The following is a 17,144-nucleotide window of genomic DNA, read 5'->3' on the forward strand; positions in this document are numbered from 1 at the left end:
TTCATTTATCCAAAAATGTTAATATAAACTCACTAAATTGGCACACTCATGGGCCTTGATCTATAGTTTGAGAAAGATGAGTTTAAAACACTTTGCTATTTAGAGTCTCCTACAACTTTTGGAAAGAGTCAAAGGCCATGGGTATATCTAATTATTTACATTTATTTTGACTAGCTTTGTTTGGAATTTAATTATTTTATAGCTCTTTGAAGGCATTCTAATAAAATTGGGATTTATCTTTGGGAGTTGATTAATTCATTGACTCATTGTGCAGATATTGGAATGACTAGTCTAGCAATGTCTTTCTCCCTATTATTCGATGTTAAGATAATTGAAAGTACTTTTTGTGAAAAATAGCAATATGAGGTCTTTAAAAGTTGCTTTTAAGCTATTTTTCTGGTAAAATTCACTATGGAAAGAGATGAAGAGCTTAGAGTACAAGTTAAGCTCTTGACTATAGAACAGCCTTGCCTACTGATTTACTTGAGCATGTACTTAAAGTTTCTTTAAAAAAACCCAAAAACCTTAGTGTGATGTCATATTAATAAGCTGAAATATGTTTGATCACTGTTAATAATTCTTTAAACTCAGGTGAATCATAGACCATTATGTCAAATATGTTAAAGGAATCCATGGACGGAGAAAAGACTTAAACACTTAAACTAATGATTTATTCCTTTCTAATTAAGTCTTCTCTATTCATGGATTCATTTAGCAGATATTAACATATGGTCTGTGAGGTCAGGAATTCTGCCAGTCTTGGTTTATTATTATATCACAATGGTCTAGTATACTGCCTGGCAAATGTTAGATGTTTATTTTTGCTTGAATTACAGGAAATTACAAGAAACTTGACATTTTGACCACAAATGCAACAATATTATATGGTTCATCACTAATAAGATGAATGAAGGGCTGGAGACACAGTGGATGTGGACATGCTCTTCTTGCTCCTGGATTTTACCACATCCTTCTCAGAAACTATTAGCACATTTGCAGAGCTTAACTGTATGCTCCAAAATCAGACTTGGGTCCACCCAGGTCCCTTCATTTCCTAAGCGTGAGATTATGGGCAGGTCACTGCTTCTGTGTCATCTATAAAGTGGTGATAATAGTGACTTACCGCAATCTGATAGATTTTGCAGGCTGATACTCTACACAGTATGCATCACCTCGCAAACCATCAATCTTCATTGCTGTTAATATTACTAATACTACTTGGTTTGGAATGTGCCAAGCTCTGAGGTGTAGACTTTGCTTTCTGTGAGTTGGCAGCTTGGTGAGGGAGATAGAAAAGGCAAACTGTAGGGTACGATGCTAAGAGTCTCTGACAGTGAGAGTACTCTGGAAGTGGAGAGCAGGGATGCTGCCCCCAGAATGACTAGTAAAGCTTCCTGGGGGAAGCCAATCTGAACCCACAGCTGAGCAAGTGGCACTGAGCCTCCTACTTCCCTCCCAACCCAGGATGGGTGGTAGGTGTGCTGGGAAGTGGAGGAGGTAGCATAAGCAAAGACCTGGGTGTGCGAGAAAATGCCCTCCGAGTAAGAGGGGCATGAGAGAGATGAAGTGGGGTAGTAATGAGTGCGCTGAGTTCAAATCTTAAAGGGCCCAGCTCAAGAACCAGCAGGGGGTGACTTTAGGTTTGCAGGTGAGAAAAACCCTCCAGAAGTGGTAAGAATGGGTTGTGTTGGGATAAGATGAGGAGACCAGCTAAGAGGATAGTGCAATAATGGGGAGATGAGTGCCTTGATCATAGGGGTGTCAGTGAAGACAGAACTTTGGGAAGCTTCATATTTAGGGGACACAAACTGTCACTTGTCACTTGCAGGGGGGCTTTGAGTACAGTATAAATTCTCAACTGTTAAGTATGCTGTGATTAGTTAAGTTTATACTGAAAGGAATGGGGGATGGATGAACTACAAACCAAAGAGCAATGCACACTGAATCTTCCAGTAAGTAAAGTTTTTATTGCTTGCACATAATAATACATATGCCACTCTCTGGTATTCTGTGAATATTACTGCATTGTCTTAGTTTACTTGTGATTGAAATTCCCCCCAGTGTCTAACAAAACATAAGTAATCCTGGCCTTAGAGAAGCTAAAGTTCTAGAAATGAAGGTAAGGAGTCACATGACTCAAAACACAACCACATCGCATAGGGAAAGTTATACTCATTACTGAATTTTTGTAGCTAACTAGGTTAATGAAGAGCTTCTTGCATTTTCATAACCCTGAGACAACACTGTGTTGTCAGATGTTGCACTGTTTCTGGTAGATAAGACTGACCATGGTCGTTTACTAAATAAATTAGTGTTTATTAGGTACTAGGTAAAAAGCAGTGGGTGAAAAGATGTTGTCCCTGCTATCATGGAACCTACCTTGTAGAAGATGGAAGGTCTTCTTTTGATGATGAATGGTTAAACTCTTTCAAGTATGTTGTAGTGTAAGATGGTAGTGTAGGAAAACGAAGTATGATGTATATATCCTATCGTAATTGTTTCCCTGTTTAAGAGATAGTAGAGGAGGACTCTAGGAGTTTAGAACATGACTAAGGGCTCAAACTATAGTAAATGTTCATCTAAGTTAGCTATTTTATATTCTGTCATAATTGATTTAATTTGCCAATCTTACTAGGTTATTACCTCGAATTTTTCTCTCAAATGCCATCTACAAGCTTAGTTGGGGAGCCAGGCTACAATCACTGCATTGCCCAGAATGCAGCAGCCGCCGCCTCCTATCTGGTCTATCTGCATCCTTTGTCTCTACTAAATTTCTTCTCTACCTTGCAGCAAGACTAAAATTGAGGCTCCTAAATTAGTTTCCTATTGCTGCTGTTAAAAGAAAAAAAAAGGTCCATGAACTGAGTAGCTTAAAGCAACATGAATTGATTAAACTTCTGGGAGTCAGAAGTTTGACATAGGTTTCACTGGGCTAAAATATAAAGGTGTTTGCAGTGCTACGTTCATTCTGGAAGCTCCAGGGACAATTTACTTGCCATTTTCTAGTTTCTGGAGGTCGTTCACGATCCTGGACTTGTGGTCCTCTATCACATTGAGCACTGATTCTGTTAACTCTTCTCCTGTTTTAACTCTTCTGCCTCTTGTTCATGTGTAAGAGCTCCTGTGATTATATTAGACCTACCCAGATAGTCCAGAATGATTCATCTCAAGATCCTTAATCACTTCTGTGAAGTTCATCCTGTGTGTATGGTTATATCTTCACAGGTCTGGGGAATTAGGAGGTGGTCCTCTTTTAGGGGCCTTTTTGTCCTAAAACAATTTGGGTAGGTGAGCATTTTTTTTTTAATAGGTGTAAATGTCCTCTCCTGCGTACAGGTTTTTTATGGCTTTCTCTTATAACATTAAAACCCATAATACGGTCTGAGAGGTTCCCATGGCCTAGCCCAGTCTGGCTCTTGCCTGGACCTTCAGCCTTTTTATAGGTTCTTCTCCCCTTTGCTTACAGGATTTGACTGCAGTGGTTTCCTGGCCCTAAGGACCTTGCCGTGGCCCTTGCTTACACCAGCCCTTCGTACCCCTTTGCCTTTTTCCCCCTGCTGCCACTCACCATCTGGATCCTACAGCAAATTCTGCTTCCTTAGGGAGTATCATCTTGGCCATCCCTGCGCTGGTCACATAGTCCATTTGCTTGCAATGCTGGAGCCTGGCTTTCTTCATAGCACTTGATCACAGCTTGTATTTATTCTTTGGTGTTCTTTGATCTGTAAGCCTTGCGAAGGCAGTGTTTGTTTTCATTGTGTACTCAATGCTGATCATTGATTCAGTGTGCAGTAGATACTTATTAAAGGAATAGACTTAAAATGAAAAGACAGTGTGCCTATAAAGTAGCTCTTAGTGTTGTACATCTGTGTATTATTGTTGTAGCCACAGGCAGAATGGGGTTTTGAACTATGGAAAGGGTTGATTGAATAACAGAAGATCGGAGTTTAATAATTGAGTAAATCAACTGAATGTTCATATAAACGAAGTTAATTTCACTAATTTTCAGACCCTTCCATCTCTGTAAAAATGTGCATAAGACTTGAACTATCTAACATGAACATGTAGTATCTCACAGGCTAAGTGTTCTTAAAAAGATTTTTTTTTTTTGAAGTCTTACTAAATTTTAAAGTGACCTTTATTCAGAGTTGATAGCATGGGTCAGAGGCAGTTGGCCTGGTCTGGGCCTGTTGGCTGTGGAACATAGAGTTTAATGACATTAAGCTCTGTTAGCCCTGGTATTCAAGAGAAGTCTGCCAAGATGTAATGCATTTGCCGCTCAGGGCTGTGGACAGTGCAGAACGATAGGTCGGGAAGTCTTGAGGAAAATGTTGTACAACAGAAAAATTGCTCAATCCTTTGTATGACTCAATAGGTTAATTCTTTATATTTTATTACAAAGTTTATCATTTTGAGTCTCATATTTATACAATCTTAGTTTCCCTATTTAAGCTATAATGTTTCACCTTGATGTAGGCAAAGTTTGTGTTAGATAAGTGATGAAGCTTTTTTTTTTTTTTTTTAGCAATTCAGTGGACTTGAGAGAAAGACAAAACTTTTGGTATTCGAAACTGCTTTGAATTGTTCCTATTCTATTGAACAAAATACTTGGAAAGAATCAATTTAAAGGCCTATTACTGCATTCTTTTTTCTTAATTTACTGATAGTCTAAATCAAACTTAGTTAGGAATCTCTATCTATTGTATAATATCTATATAGATGAAATGTTTTATAGTCCATAGTGAAATTGTTATTAAGTGGAGTATGAAATACTGAGGATACTTTACTAGACCTGATAGAATGCATTAAACTGATTTACTTTCAGTTTTCAATATCCCTAAGAAGTTACAGTAGTACTTACTAATTCAGTTTGTTACTAGCTTAACTTGTATAAGGCCCAGTTTATGTTAAACGTGTGCACACTTTTCTTTCAGAGTATGTTGGATAAAGGACATTGTTGTAGCAGTAACTGGAGAGAACATGGAAGCAATGAAGCGTATTATTCAGAAATACCAGCATCAGCGAATCTCCCTGGTTGAAGCTGGAGTGACCCGCCACAGGTCAATTTTCAATGGACTAAAAGCCCTGGCAGAGGACCAGCCTGACTCTAAACTCTCTAAGCCAGAAGTTGTGATAATCCATGATGCTGTGAGACCATTTGTCGAGGAAGATGTCCTCCTTAAAGTTGTCACAGCTGCTAAGGAACATGGGGTAAGTGGTTAAATTTCCTAAAATGGTTAAAAGACACAAATGTTATAGCAAATGTTAACTTGCTGGATTTTGATGAAATCATATTTAAATGTCCATTTTTTCTTTTGTTTTTCTTTTTATTAATTTTTTAATTAACATATAATGTATTTGTTTCAGGGGTACAGGTCTGTGATTCATCAGTCTTACACAATTCACAGCACTCACCATAGCACATACTCTCCCCAATGTGTATCACCCAGCCACCCCGTCCCTCCCACCCCCCACCACTCCAGCAACCCTCAGTTTGTTTCCTGAGATTAAGAGTCTCTTAGGGTTTGTCTCCCTTTCTGGTTTCATCTTGTTTCCTTTTTTCCTCTCTTCCCCTATGATCCTCTGCCTTGTTTCTCAAATTCCACATATCAGTGAGATCATAGGATAATTGTCTTTCTATGATTGACTTATTTTGCTTGGCATAATACCCTCTAATTCCACGTCATTGCAAATGGCATGATTTCATTTTTTGATGGCTGCATAATATTCCATAGTATATATATATATACCGCATCTTCTTTATCCATTCATCTGTTGATGGTAAATGTCTGTTTGACTTAAAGACATAATGCTAAATTTTTTTTAGGAAGCTTGAAGTATTCTATCATGAGACTGTACTAGAGTTTATCTTTTCTTATAGTCCTTCATAACATGAGCTTTTTGGAGAATGTAATACTGTCTTAAGAGTATGGCTCTGCATGTACACTGAAGAAATGAGAAGCGTTGTGCACTTACCTGAAAATACCTAAGAAAACTCAAGTCTAGGATGCACATAATAATAAAAAATCTGGCTCATCACACCCAAATTGCATTTTGATTTTTTGGGAGTGGTTTACTTTCCAGCACAAATAGCTGAACAGGATTTTCACACCATTTGAAATAGTTTTAAGATGACGCTGAATTCTGCGTTCTAATTCACCAGAAGAACACAGGATAGCAAAAGTCCTATTATAATCTATAGAACATCTTTGGTTCTTGTATTACTAGATAAAATCCTAAAAATAAGTTAAGAGGTTTATAGTCTAAATTTGAGACGAAGTGAAAGTTGCTGTACACACTCGGGTAAAGCATGATAGCAATAGGCTGTGGAGTGGGACATGTGTAGGCCCAGTTCTCAGGCTTTCTAATTAGTGGTGTACGTGCAACTTGAGCAACCTCTTCAGGTCCCTTTGCCTTGTAAAAATACTGTTGCTAATCCCTGTGGGTTTTTTTAGGGTTGGAAATTAGGTAACTACTCAGTAGAGGGCTAAGTACTTAAAAGGTATTAAGATGAATTACAACATCTAGGATTGTAGACAAATGGAAGGAGTCCTCTAAGCCTCTGCCGTGTAGGTGGTGAGTTAAAAAATACCCATCTGGAATGTTGAAAAAGAAAAGCAAAGCTGGTGGCATCACAATTCCGGACTTCAAGTTCTATTACAAAGCTGTCATCATCAAGACAGTATGGTACTGGCCCAAAAACAGACACATAGATCAATGGAACAGAATAGAGAGCCCAGAAATGGACCCTCAACTCTATGGTCAACTCATCTTCGACAAAGCAGGAAACAATGTCCAATGGAAAAAAGGCAGTCTCTTTAACAAATAGTGTTGGGAAAATTGGATAGCCACATGCAGAAGAATGAAACTGGACCATTTCCTTACACCACACACAAAAATAGACTCCAAATGGTTGAAAGACCTCAATGTGAGACAGGAGTCCATCAAAATCCTAAAGGAGAACATAGGCAGCAAGCTCTTTGACCTCAGCTGCAGCAACTTCTTCCTAGACACATCGCCAAAGGCAAGGGAAGCAAGGGCAAAAATGAACTATTGGGACTTCATCAAGATAAAAAGCTTTTGCAAAGCAAAGGAAACAGTCAACAAAACCAAAAGACAATCGACAGAATGGGAGAAGATATTTGCAAATGACATATCAGGTAAAGGGCTAGTATCCAAAATCTATAAAGAACTGATCAAACTCAACACCCAAAGAACAAATGATCCAATCAAGAATGGGCAGAAGACATGAACAGACATTTTTCCAAAGAAGCCATCCAAATGGCCAACAGACACATGAAAAAGTGCTCAACTTCGCTCAGCATCAGGGAAATCCAAATCAAAACCTCAATGAGATACCACCTCACACCAGTCAGAATGGCTAAAATTAACAAGTCAGGAAACGTCAGATGTTGGCGGGGATGCAGAGAAAGGGGAACCCTCCTACACTGTTGGTGGGAATGCAAGCTGGTGCAGCCACTCTGGAAAACAGTATGGAGGTTCCTCAAAAAGTTGAAAATAGAGCTACCCTATGACCCAGCAATTGCACTACTGGGTATTTACCCCAAAGATACAAATGTAAGGATCTGAAGGGGTATGTGCAACCCGATGTTTATAGCAGCAATATCTACAACAGCCAAACTATGGAGGGAGTCAAGATGTCCATCGACAGATGAATGGATAAAGAAGAAATGGTGTATATATATACAATAGAATATTATGCAGCCATCAAAAGGAATGAGATCTTGCCATTTGCAATGACGTGGATGGAACTGGAGGGTATTATGCTGAGCGAAATAAGTCAATCGGAGAAAGACCTGTATCATATGACCTCACTGATATGAGGAATTCTTAATCTCAGGAAGCAAACTGAGGGTTGCTTTAGTGGTGGGGGGTGGGAGGGATGGGCAGCTGGGTGATGGACATTGGGGAGGGTATGTGCTATGTTGAGCGCAGTGAATTGTGTAAGGCTGTTGAATCACAGACCTGTACCTCTGAAACAAATAATATATATTAAAAAAAAAAAAGATAGTAGGAAGGGAAAAATGAAGGGGGCGGAAATCAGAGGGGGAGATGAACCATGAGAAACTATGGACTCTGAGAAACAAACTGAGGGTTCTAGAGGTGAGGGGGGTGGGTGATGGGTTAGCCCGGTGATGGGTATTAAGGAGGGCATGTACTGCATGGAGCACTGGGTGTTATATGCAAACAATGAATCATGGAACACTACATCAAAAACTGATGTATGGTGATTAACATAACAATTAAAAAGATGCCAGATTTGATAATAAAATATTTCTAAGTTAACCATAAAAAAAAAATACCTATAGGAAAAGATAATGTGTGATTTCTCTTTAGCTACCTATATACAACTGCAGTCTCTTTCTCAGGAAATTGTTTCTAATGTTACCTCTTCCCCCCGACAGCATGAATTCCTTTTAAACCTGTGTAAGAATTCCATAAATCAAAGAAAACCTTTTTCTTCAATGTAATTTAAAGGTACCTTGATGGAGTGAAAATTGTGATAGAGGTATGTTAGCTGACCTCAAAGCTTGATCACGACTCCCCTACTTCTCTGATCCCTTCCTGTTCTGCAGGCTCCTCAGCTTTGCTAGAGGCAATATGATCAGTTAGAAGTGCCCTGAGGAGGAATGAAGAAACACAGGATTTAGAATTTTAAGGAATTAGGGTGAAACTTGACAAATTTGAGTAAGTTCCTAGGGAGGACTAGATAGTTGGGGCAGATAATTAAAAATTTATAGTACCTGGTGAGTATAATTAGAGGTCTTTGCCTATATTACCTTTTGGAAAACTATCAGTCAAGCTCACTATAGAAATTACGCATTTGGAATTTTTGGTCCGTTATTCTTTTTGAGATCTTATTTCTAAGATTGTCAGTAAAGTGATACTTTTGGTAGTGGGTCTGAAACTGAGAGGACTCTCCTGCTGCAGTTACAAGCCCAGATACCCTAGTTTAACTGGTGACTTAATGAAACATTAACAGATATAGCAGTTACTGACTTTGTTGCAGATTTGTTGGAATTCCTGGACTATCTTTAAGGTTAATCAGAATAACTTATGTATTATGTACATGATTAAATCATACATGATATTTTAATGAAATCGCTGAAACTTGGCATTAAGAAGCTAGTTGTAAGTGGCATCTTCACAATTTATTTTGAAGCTTCAGAAACCTGGTGTCTGCTAGAAATGATGTCTTGTTTTGATGGTGTTAGGGAATAATTTTCAAGAAAGTAGAAAATGAGTTTCATACAGGTATGTGAAATTCTTAACATGCTCATGTTATTAATGAAAGAACCAGGCACAGGTTAGAATCCAGAGAAGCACACATTTTCATGAAATAAAGCAATACTGAAATGAACTCACATAGGCAAAACTGTCTTGTGAGGGGTGTCAAACCTCCACTGGGCAGAGTGGATTTGCATCTTGATAGGCACGTATGATTTTGCATTGCTGTCAGTTACCTGTAACTTGGTGAAAGTTGTAAAAGAGCTCAGAGGCCATGGAAGGTTTCATTCAGCTAATCTAGAAGGGTTGTCTCTAAACAATACATAGTCTTACACTGAAGACATTCAGTATCTCTTGGTTCTCCTAAACTATAAAGGTTAGGATAGTGACCTAACAACCTTAGGTAATCCAGGTACTACTTCCTGCCAACACTCTCACACTGTTCTAAATTCTAATTGTAAAAACATAAGTGGAATTGACTTGGCGTGGTAGTTGAAGTTCTTGTGTTGGTGGAAAGGAATGACACCTTCTTACCCTCTAGGCATTAAATTGCCCAAGACTGGTCTGAATTGGATAACATCCCAACGCAAGAAAATGGTGAGCTTGGAGACACTAAACCACTTGGTTTCCATGACTTCTTTTGAACTAATGCTCCTTTGTTTTCTTAAATTGCATTGTATAGATTCTTAACGGATTCTCTTTTCTCTTAGCTCTTAACTTTCAAGCTGTACCCAAAGGTCCCTTGCAGATTAAATCCTTTCCTGCATAAGGTAGACACTGAGACAGCCCCTTGGAGAGCATACATGTTAAAGGGAACTGTGAAATTTTAACTTCTTGGTTTAAAAACCATTTTCAAATTGAAGATAGATTACTTCAAAATACTAAGATGTCCCAAATTAAGGCTGATAATTGAGTTATCTGCATATAGGAACTCAGAACTATCACCAGGACCCAGGTTATCTTATCTCTATAAGCTTCATTTCTGGGTTCCATGGAGGGGAGAAGACTCCAATAGAGCTAGCAGGTAAACCCTTTCAGGGTTAATTCTGCTTTTCACTTGATGATCATTTGCCTAGGGTATACATTTCTAAGTTTATAACTATTTTTTCTTTCCCAGTACTTTGAAAATATATCATTATGTCCTGGCTTTAATTCTGCTTGTGAGAAGTCTGTTGACCAGTATAATAGTATCCCTTGAAAGTCTAATTGTATCCCTTGAAAGTTACCTGCCTTTTCTGTCAGGCTGATTTTATTTTTATTTATTTTATTCGAGTTTTTAAATTCCAGTTAATGTACAGTGTAATAATAGTTTTAGGTGTAGAATTTAGTTATTCATCACTTACATATAACACCTGGTGTTCATCCTAACAAGTGCCCTCCTTAATCCCCATCACCTACTTATTTCCCCTGCCCAACCTTCATTCAGTAACCCAAAATTTATTCTCTATAGTTAAGAGGCTTTCCTGGCTTGTCTCTTCCCCTCCCCCACATATGTTCACTTGTTTTGTTTCTTAAATTCCACATATGAGTGAAATCCTGTGGTATTTGTCTTTCTCTGATTGACTTATTTCACTCCATATAATACTGTCTACCTTGATCCATGTCCTTGCAAATGGCAAGATTTTTTTTTTTTTTTTTTTTTTTGGTTGAGTTATACTCCATTGCACATATATTCCACATCTTCTTGATCCATTCATCAAGAGATGGACATTTGGGCTCTCTCCATAGTTTGGCTATTGATAATGCTGCTGTGAACGTCAGGATGCATGTGTCCCTTCAAATCTGTGTTTTTGTATTCTTTGGGTAAATAGTAGTGGGAAAGCTGAATCTTAGGGTAGTTCTATTTTTAACTTTTTTCAGGAAACTCCATACTGTTTTTCAGAGTGGTTGTACCAGTTGGCATTCCTACCAACAGTGTAAGAGGTATGCCCATTTCTCGGTATCCTCGCCAACACCTGTTGTTTCTTGTGTTTTTAATTTTAGCCATTCTGGCAGGTGTGAGGTGATATCTCATTGTAGTTTTGATTTGCATTTCCCTAATCATGAGTGATGTCAAGCATCTTTCACATGTCTGTTAGCCATCTGTATGTCGTCTTTGGACAATGTCTGTCCAAACTCTTTATCTCTCCTTCTAGTACGAATGATAGGTTTGCTGGATAGAGTAGTTCTTGGCTGCAGATTTTTCCCATTCAGCACATTGAAGATACCATGCCACTCTCTTCTGGCTTGCCAAGTTTCTGTGTGGAGATCTGTGGCTAGCCTTACGGGCCTTCCCTTGTAAGTTAGGGACTTAGTTACTGCTCCTGAGAGTAATGGCTTTATGAAGAAGTGGTCATATAGTTCTCAGGGCCTGGTGTTTCAGTGGGTGTCTCTGCTGTGTACTCTGCACTCTGCCCTCTGCTATGAGTTTTGGCTGCTCTGTCCTCTGGTCAGTCATCTATAGAAGCTCTTCTTGCCTGTAGTGGGCAGTGTTTGGACCTTGGCCAGAGTGTGGCAAGTTTAAACTTGATGTGCTCTGGTCTGCTTGTTAAATGAGACCTGATACTACTTCCACTAGAACTGAAGCCTTGCAGAACCCTGTGGTTGGAAGACGTGATGTATGTGGGGGTTCCTGCTGGTATTTGGGGGAAGGGGCCCACTGTACTGGGCTATAGGCACACTTGCCTGAGAAAAGCAGTAGCAGCAGAGCACTGGGCGTGGGACTTGGTTTAAGCAGGTTAGGCAGCCAGTGTTGGAGCTAGGCTGTTTACTGAAGCTGCTTTCTGCTGAGGGATTAAGGAAGGAAATGGTGCCAGTCAGCTCCTTTGTTCCCAGAGAGGGGTCTCTGCTTGCTGCTCTCAGGGAAGCACCCCCAGAAGAGTGCATAATTTCCCTATGTACATCCCAGGCATTTTTCAGATTGCTGTTTTCATGCAGTCTGTCTCCAGGTTGCTTGCCTGCCTGGAGCAGTGCAATACCCTTTGGGCTCTATCCCAGCTAAACCTGCTGACTTTTAAAACTCCAAATTTTAATGATGTGCTATGGCAGAGGGGGTGGGCTTTGCTGGTCTTCTGGGGGGAGGGTCTCACCACACTGGGATGGATGCAGATTTTACCTAGAAGGGCAGTCACACCAGAGTGAGGGGGCCTGCAATTTGCAGCAAAGTAGGCTAAATAGCCAGTGTCTGGGTTAGCTGCCCTCGGCTGGTGTCTCTGCACCCATGCAGAGGGGTGGGGGAGGGGAATGGTGCCCACTGGCTCCTTTGTCCCCAGAGAGGCGTTGCTGCAAACTCCACGTCTCACAGATGCTAGGAGAGCAAACAGTCTCTCCCTTTGTGCCTTAAGTGACCTTCCAATCATGCCCCCGGTGGTTAGCCTGCTTTCTTTCCCGGAGCAGGGCAGTGCCCTAAGGCTCTGTTCCAGCATGACCTCTAAAAACTCCAGTCTTTGAGCCCTGCTGGTTGTAAAAACTCAGGACCATCAGCCTCCATAGTTTTCCCAGCCAGTGGCTTGGGGGAAGTGGTCTCCTCCTGAGACCCCCTCTGCACTCCTGTGTCTCTCTGAGCTCTCTCTGACCAGGGCTCCCTCACCTCCACGGTACTTGCAGTGCATTTCTTCCCCAAACTACATCTCTGCACTTTGTACTTTCCTCCATGTGGCTCTTCTCTCCCTCTAGTTGTGCAGTTCTGTCAGAACTCAGGTCAATTTCTTGGGTATTTAGAATGATTGGATAATTACCTCGTTACTTTAGGGGGACAAGGCAAGTCTAGGTCCTCCTACTCCATCACTATCTTAGCTATGGAGAGTCCATCAGGTTGATTTTTAAAGTCCCTTATTTTTTGCAGGTAATGTGCACTCTCTGTAATAGGTGACTAGATAAGAATTTTTTTTGTCCCTTGCCTTGTACTGGGCTATAGGCACACTTGCCTGAGAAATTACTTGTATATTTCTGCATATTTCCAGAGTTGAAAAGCAATAACAAGGACATTGTTCTAAGAGAGATGTTGGCAAGGGTAAAATAACTTGGAACACAGAAATGACAGAGAATCATTTTAGGACTTCGAAGCTAGCTCTTATATTCACAAAACTGCCAGTAATAACATGAATTTGAAAATGACAGTGAATCAGGAAAGCAGCCTCCTCGAGATGTGCTCCCGAGGGAAGATACTTCCTTAATTACTTGCACGAATTTAAGCCCTCTGTTCTTACATCTCTAATCATGTTTTATCCTCTCCTTAATCAACTTCTGACAATAACCATCAGATTTATTGCTCCTGCTTTTGCACTTTCAGTTTCCTCATCAGTGCACAGCAATCTGGCTTTTTTCTCCTCTGACTCCTCTGTCCAAGTGCACCTGTAACATCTCAATTCCTAAATTAGATGTGCATTTTTAGTCTATTGTAAAATAAAGAAGCTGACTGGCTTTTATATTTGGCTCCTTGAAGGGAGAATGGAAATATTTGGGATTTTCCAAGTACTAGGATGGTCTTTGTGGGTGTTCTTTTCTTTTATGAGCCCCTTGGATCTCCCCTGAGCTTATGCTAATGAGATCACTCAGGATGGAGGCTGGTCGCCAGAAATACTATTGGTGTCTAATAATGGTGATTGGAGATTTGAGGCTTTGAATCAGCCCCACCTCTGGGGGAGAGGAATAGGGCTGGAGACTGAATTCAACCACGTGGTTGGTGATTCAATTGCTCATAATGCCAAAATGATATCCCAGTAAAAACCCTGGATGCTGAAGCTCAGGGACTTCACTGGTTGAACAGTGGTGTGCAGATAGCCTGGCACTTGCTTATTCCATGCGGAGAGGGCACCAGGGAAGCTGTGTTGTGCACTCTCCCAGACCCTGCCCTGTGTCTCTCTCCATTTATCTGCTCTGATAAAATATCCTTGGTCATAAATGTGTAATCTGAAGTAGTCATAATCATTTTCCTGAGTTCCAGGAGTTTTGGTGAACTTCACTGGGGGCTGTGAGAACCTCGCGCACTTGGAGCCAGTTGGTCAGGATTATATGTGATGTGAGGACCTCACTTGTGCCTGGTGTCTACAGTAATGGCAGTCTGGTTGTGAACTGTGGGGATTGTGCTAACTCCAGCTGACTGACATTAGAAATGAATTGTATTCTAACATACCAATGTATACCCAGTGGCTTAGTTAAGTTTGACCGTGTTAACCAGATCTTCCTTCTGCAGCTCTACCTTGTCTTCTGTGACTATAGTATTTACCTTTTTTTTTTTTTTTTGACCTCTTTTCAGATCCATCTTCCATACTCTAAACATTCCCTTTAACTTCTATTATAACTTAACAAAGTATTTCTGAGCAATGAAAATCATGCTCATGTTACTTAACTGAAAAAATGACCTACAGTAAAATTCACTTTAGGGAAGGTACATAGTCTGAGTGTTTGTATCTATAGATGATTGTAATCACAGCAGAACTTTCTAACACTCCAAAGAGTTGCCTTCTGGTGCTGCTTGGTACTCAGACCCTTGCTCTCTTCCTAATCCCTGTCAACTATTGATGTGTTCTCTGTCCCTGTGTTTTTGTCTCTTCCAGAGTACTGTATAAAAAAAATCCTACAGGGACACCTGGGTGGCTCAGTCGGTTAAGCGTCTGCCTTCGGCTCAGGTCATGATCCCAGGGTCCTGGGATCGAGTCCCACATCGGGTTCCCCGCTCAGTGGGAGCCTGCTTCTCTCTCTCCTCCCTGCTCATGCTCTCTTCTCACTATCTCTGTCTGTCTCTCAAATAAATAAATAAAATCTAAAAAAAAAAAAAAAAATCCTACAACATGTAACTCTGGGAGATGATTATTCTACTTAGTACAAAGCATTTCCATGTAACCATTTTACCACTTGACATGTTCTCTCCAAAATTTCTGTCATGCTACACCTTCTTTGTTATAATTCCAGACATTGTATGTTCAGCTTCCAGCTGAACAGAACCACTGAAATTTGCCTTTTTCAGCATGTCTGAATTCATTAATATTCCCTGATCTCTTTCCTTGAATTAGCTTCTGGAGACAAGGGGGGAACCATTGATTTCCTGCCCAACCACCTCCCCTCCCCGCCGCCACCAAGAGGAAATAACCTAAAACTTGAAGCTTAGAAAGATGACTGTCTTCCTGGTTTTATATGTGGAGTACAGGAGGAGGTTGAGGGAACTGAAATTAGTTTGGGATCTACAGTATTGATCCAGCTGAGTGGTGAAGGTCTCTTTAAGCCAATTAAAATAGAGAAAGAAGTAGAGGTTGGGGAAAAAAAAAATGTTAAGGGACTTGGATTGGCTGGACCTGATTGGATGATGTGAGCTATGAGGTAATAAGACACGAGTACTTTTCTATGCTTCAATTTTTCTTTGCCATTCCCTGCCAGTAGATCTGATCTTCTCTTGTGCTAAAATCCCTGTGCTCCTGCACTCCCTGCATCCTTCCGAGGTTGTGTGGAATTAGTTGAGACACTGAATTGCTTGCCTACACTAGGCAGACCTACCGATGGATATAGTACTTAAAGAGTTTATTTTAAAAAAATTATTTTTTAAATATTGAGAGAGCACGCACAAGCTCAAGGAGCAGGGGGCAGGTGCAGAGGGAGAGGGAGAAGCCGACTCCCTGCTGAGCCCAGAGCCTGATGTGGGGCTCGATCCCAGGACCCTGAGATCATGACAGATGCCTAAGCGACTGAGCCACCAACGTGCCCCTAATTAAAGATTTTCAACTGCTTGTGATCTTATCAACACTTGACCAAGGTACATCTTACTGCTTATCTCATAAGAGTCCCCTATACTTAATATATTGGGTGGTTTTTCCAGTATTAAGGCAAAAGGGATTTTTGTAGACTTCCAGACCTTAGTTTTTTTCTATATCTGAATATGGAAGTGGCACAGGCTTCCTCAACCTTGGCACAATTGACATTTTGGGTAAGATGCTTTCTGTTGGGGGACTATCCCATGTCCTGTAGGATGGTTAGTTTTTAGTTAGAAAATCTGAGTACTTTTCTGAAGAGAAGCAGTGTAATTAATAACCAGAAACTCTGACATGGGGGTGTATGAGTGTGTGGGCAATATTTGTGTTTTATAGTAGGGCTATACTTGGTAATGATTAAAGAACACTTCAGAAGTAAAAGTTAATATGTGTGCATCAGGAAGAATATACTCTTTGACTACCCAGTATTAGAAATTTATGCAAAGTATTGTGGGCTTATTTTAAAAGAGCTGAAAAATGACTTGGCAGATGATGATATTTTCCAAACAAAGAATCTTAAGTAGAATTGACCATGGCTAACGGTAACTTGTACTGGCTTTCTATTGGTTAGTTTTGATCATGATCAAGTGCATTGAAGCTCAGAGTTCAGTATTAGGTGGGGGTCAGGTAATAAGTGCTCCTGGGCCATTGGATTCTGTATCTTACCGGAGGGAAAGAAACATTGGTATTAAGTCCTACGCCTAAAGAAGCAATTTGATTTGTGAGAAAGCAGTGAATTCTGATGATCTAGTGGGAAAGTTGAGGCATATTTTGACACAAGTTGAAGTGCCCAGGGCAGGTGGTGAATTATTCCCTGACTACTAGGGAATGAGGTAAAACTTGATCTGTTCCTGATGTTGAAAAAGCTGCGTGAAAAGCTTTTGTTTTGCTTATCTAAAACTACTACCCCTGTATATTCTATGTATTACTCTCAAATGTAGTTGGAGAAGGGGGGCAGATCAAGGAACCATGATATGTCTAGAATTAAAATGTAATAAAGCTTATTAAACATTGAGAACATCCATGAAGAATACTTCAGATCATTTTAGATTTAAGTTAAATGGTACTACTTTAATTTTCACGACTTGAGTATATCAAATGCGGACCTTATTCTTGCTACATATACTGTTTTTTAGGGGCCCTTGGAGTGATAGAGCAATTTGGATAGGTTTT

General features: G+C 40.1%; 1 protein-coding gene across 2 annotated transcripts in view; it reads left to right on the forward strand.

The window, feature by feature from the left end:
• The window catches only part of CRPPA (CDP-L-ribitol pyrophosphorylase A), a 307,819-nt gene that overhangs the window by 12,048 nt on the left and 278,627 nt on the right, over nt 1-17,144 (forward strand). For both annotated transcript variants that reach the window (XR_010406512.1, XM_045864615.3), the window contains exon 2: nt 4,935-5,211. Coding sequence is in view for 1 of the 2 variants with exons in the window: in XM_045864615.3 (XP_045720571.1) it covers nt 4,935-5,211 (277 nt within the window). In the remaining variant the exon portion in view is untranslated. The remainder of the gene's footprint in view (nt 1-4,934; nt 5,212-17,144) is intronic.

Source organism: Mirounga angustirostris, unplaced genomic scaffold (assembly GCF_029215605.1).
Source record: "Mirounga angustirostris isolate CCGP_5_RB_7025 unplaced genomic scaffold, mMirAng1.0.hap1 SCAF_12, whole genome shotgun sequence".
NCBI classification, from domain to species: domain Eukaryota; kingdom Metazoa; phylum Chordata; class Mammalia; order Carnivora; family Phocidae; genus Mirounga; species Mirounga angustirostris.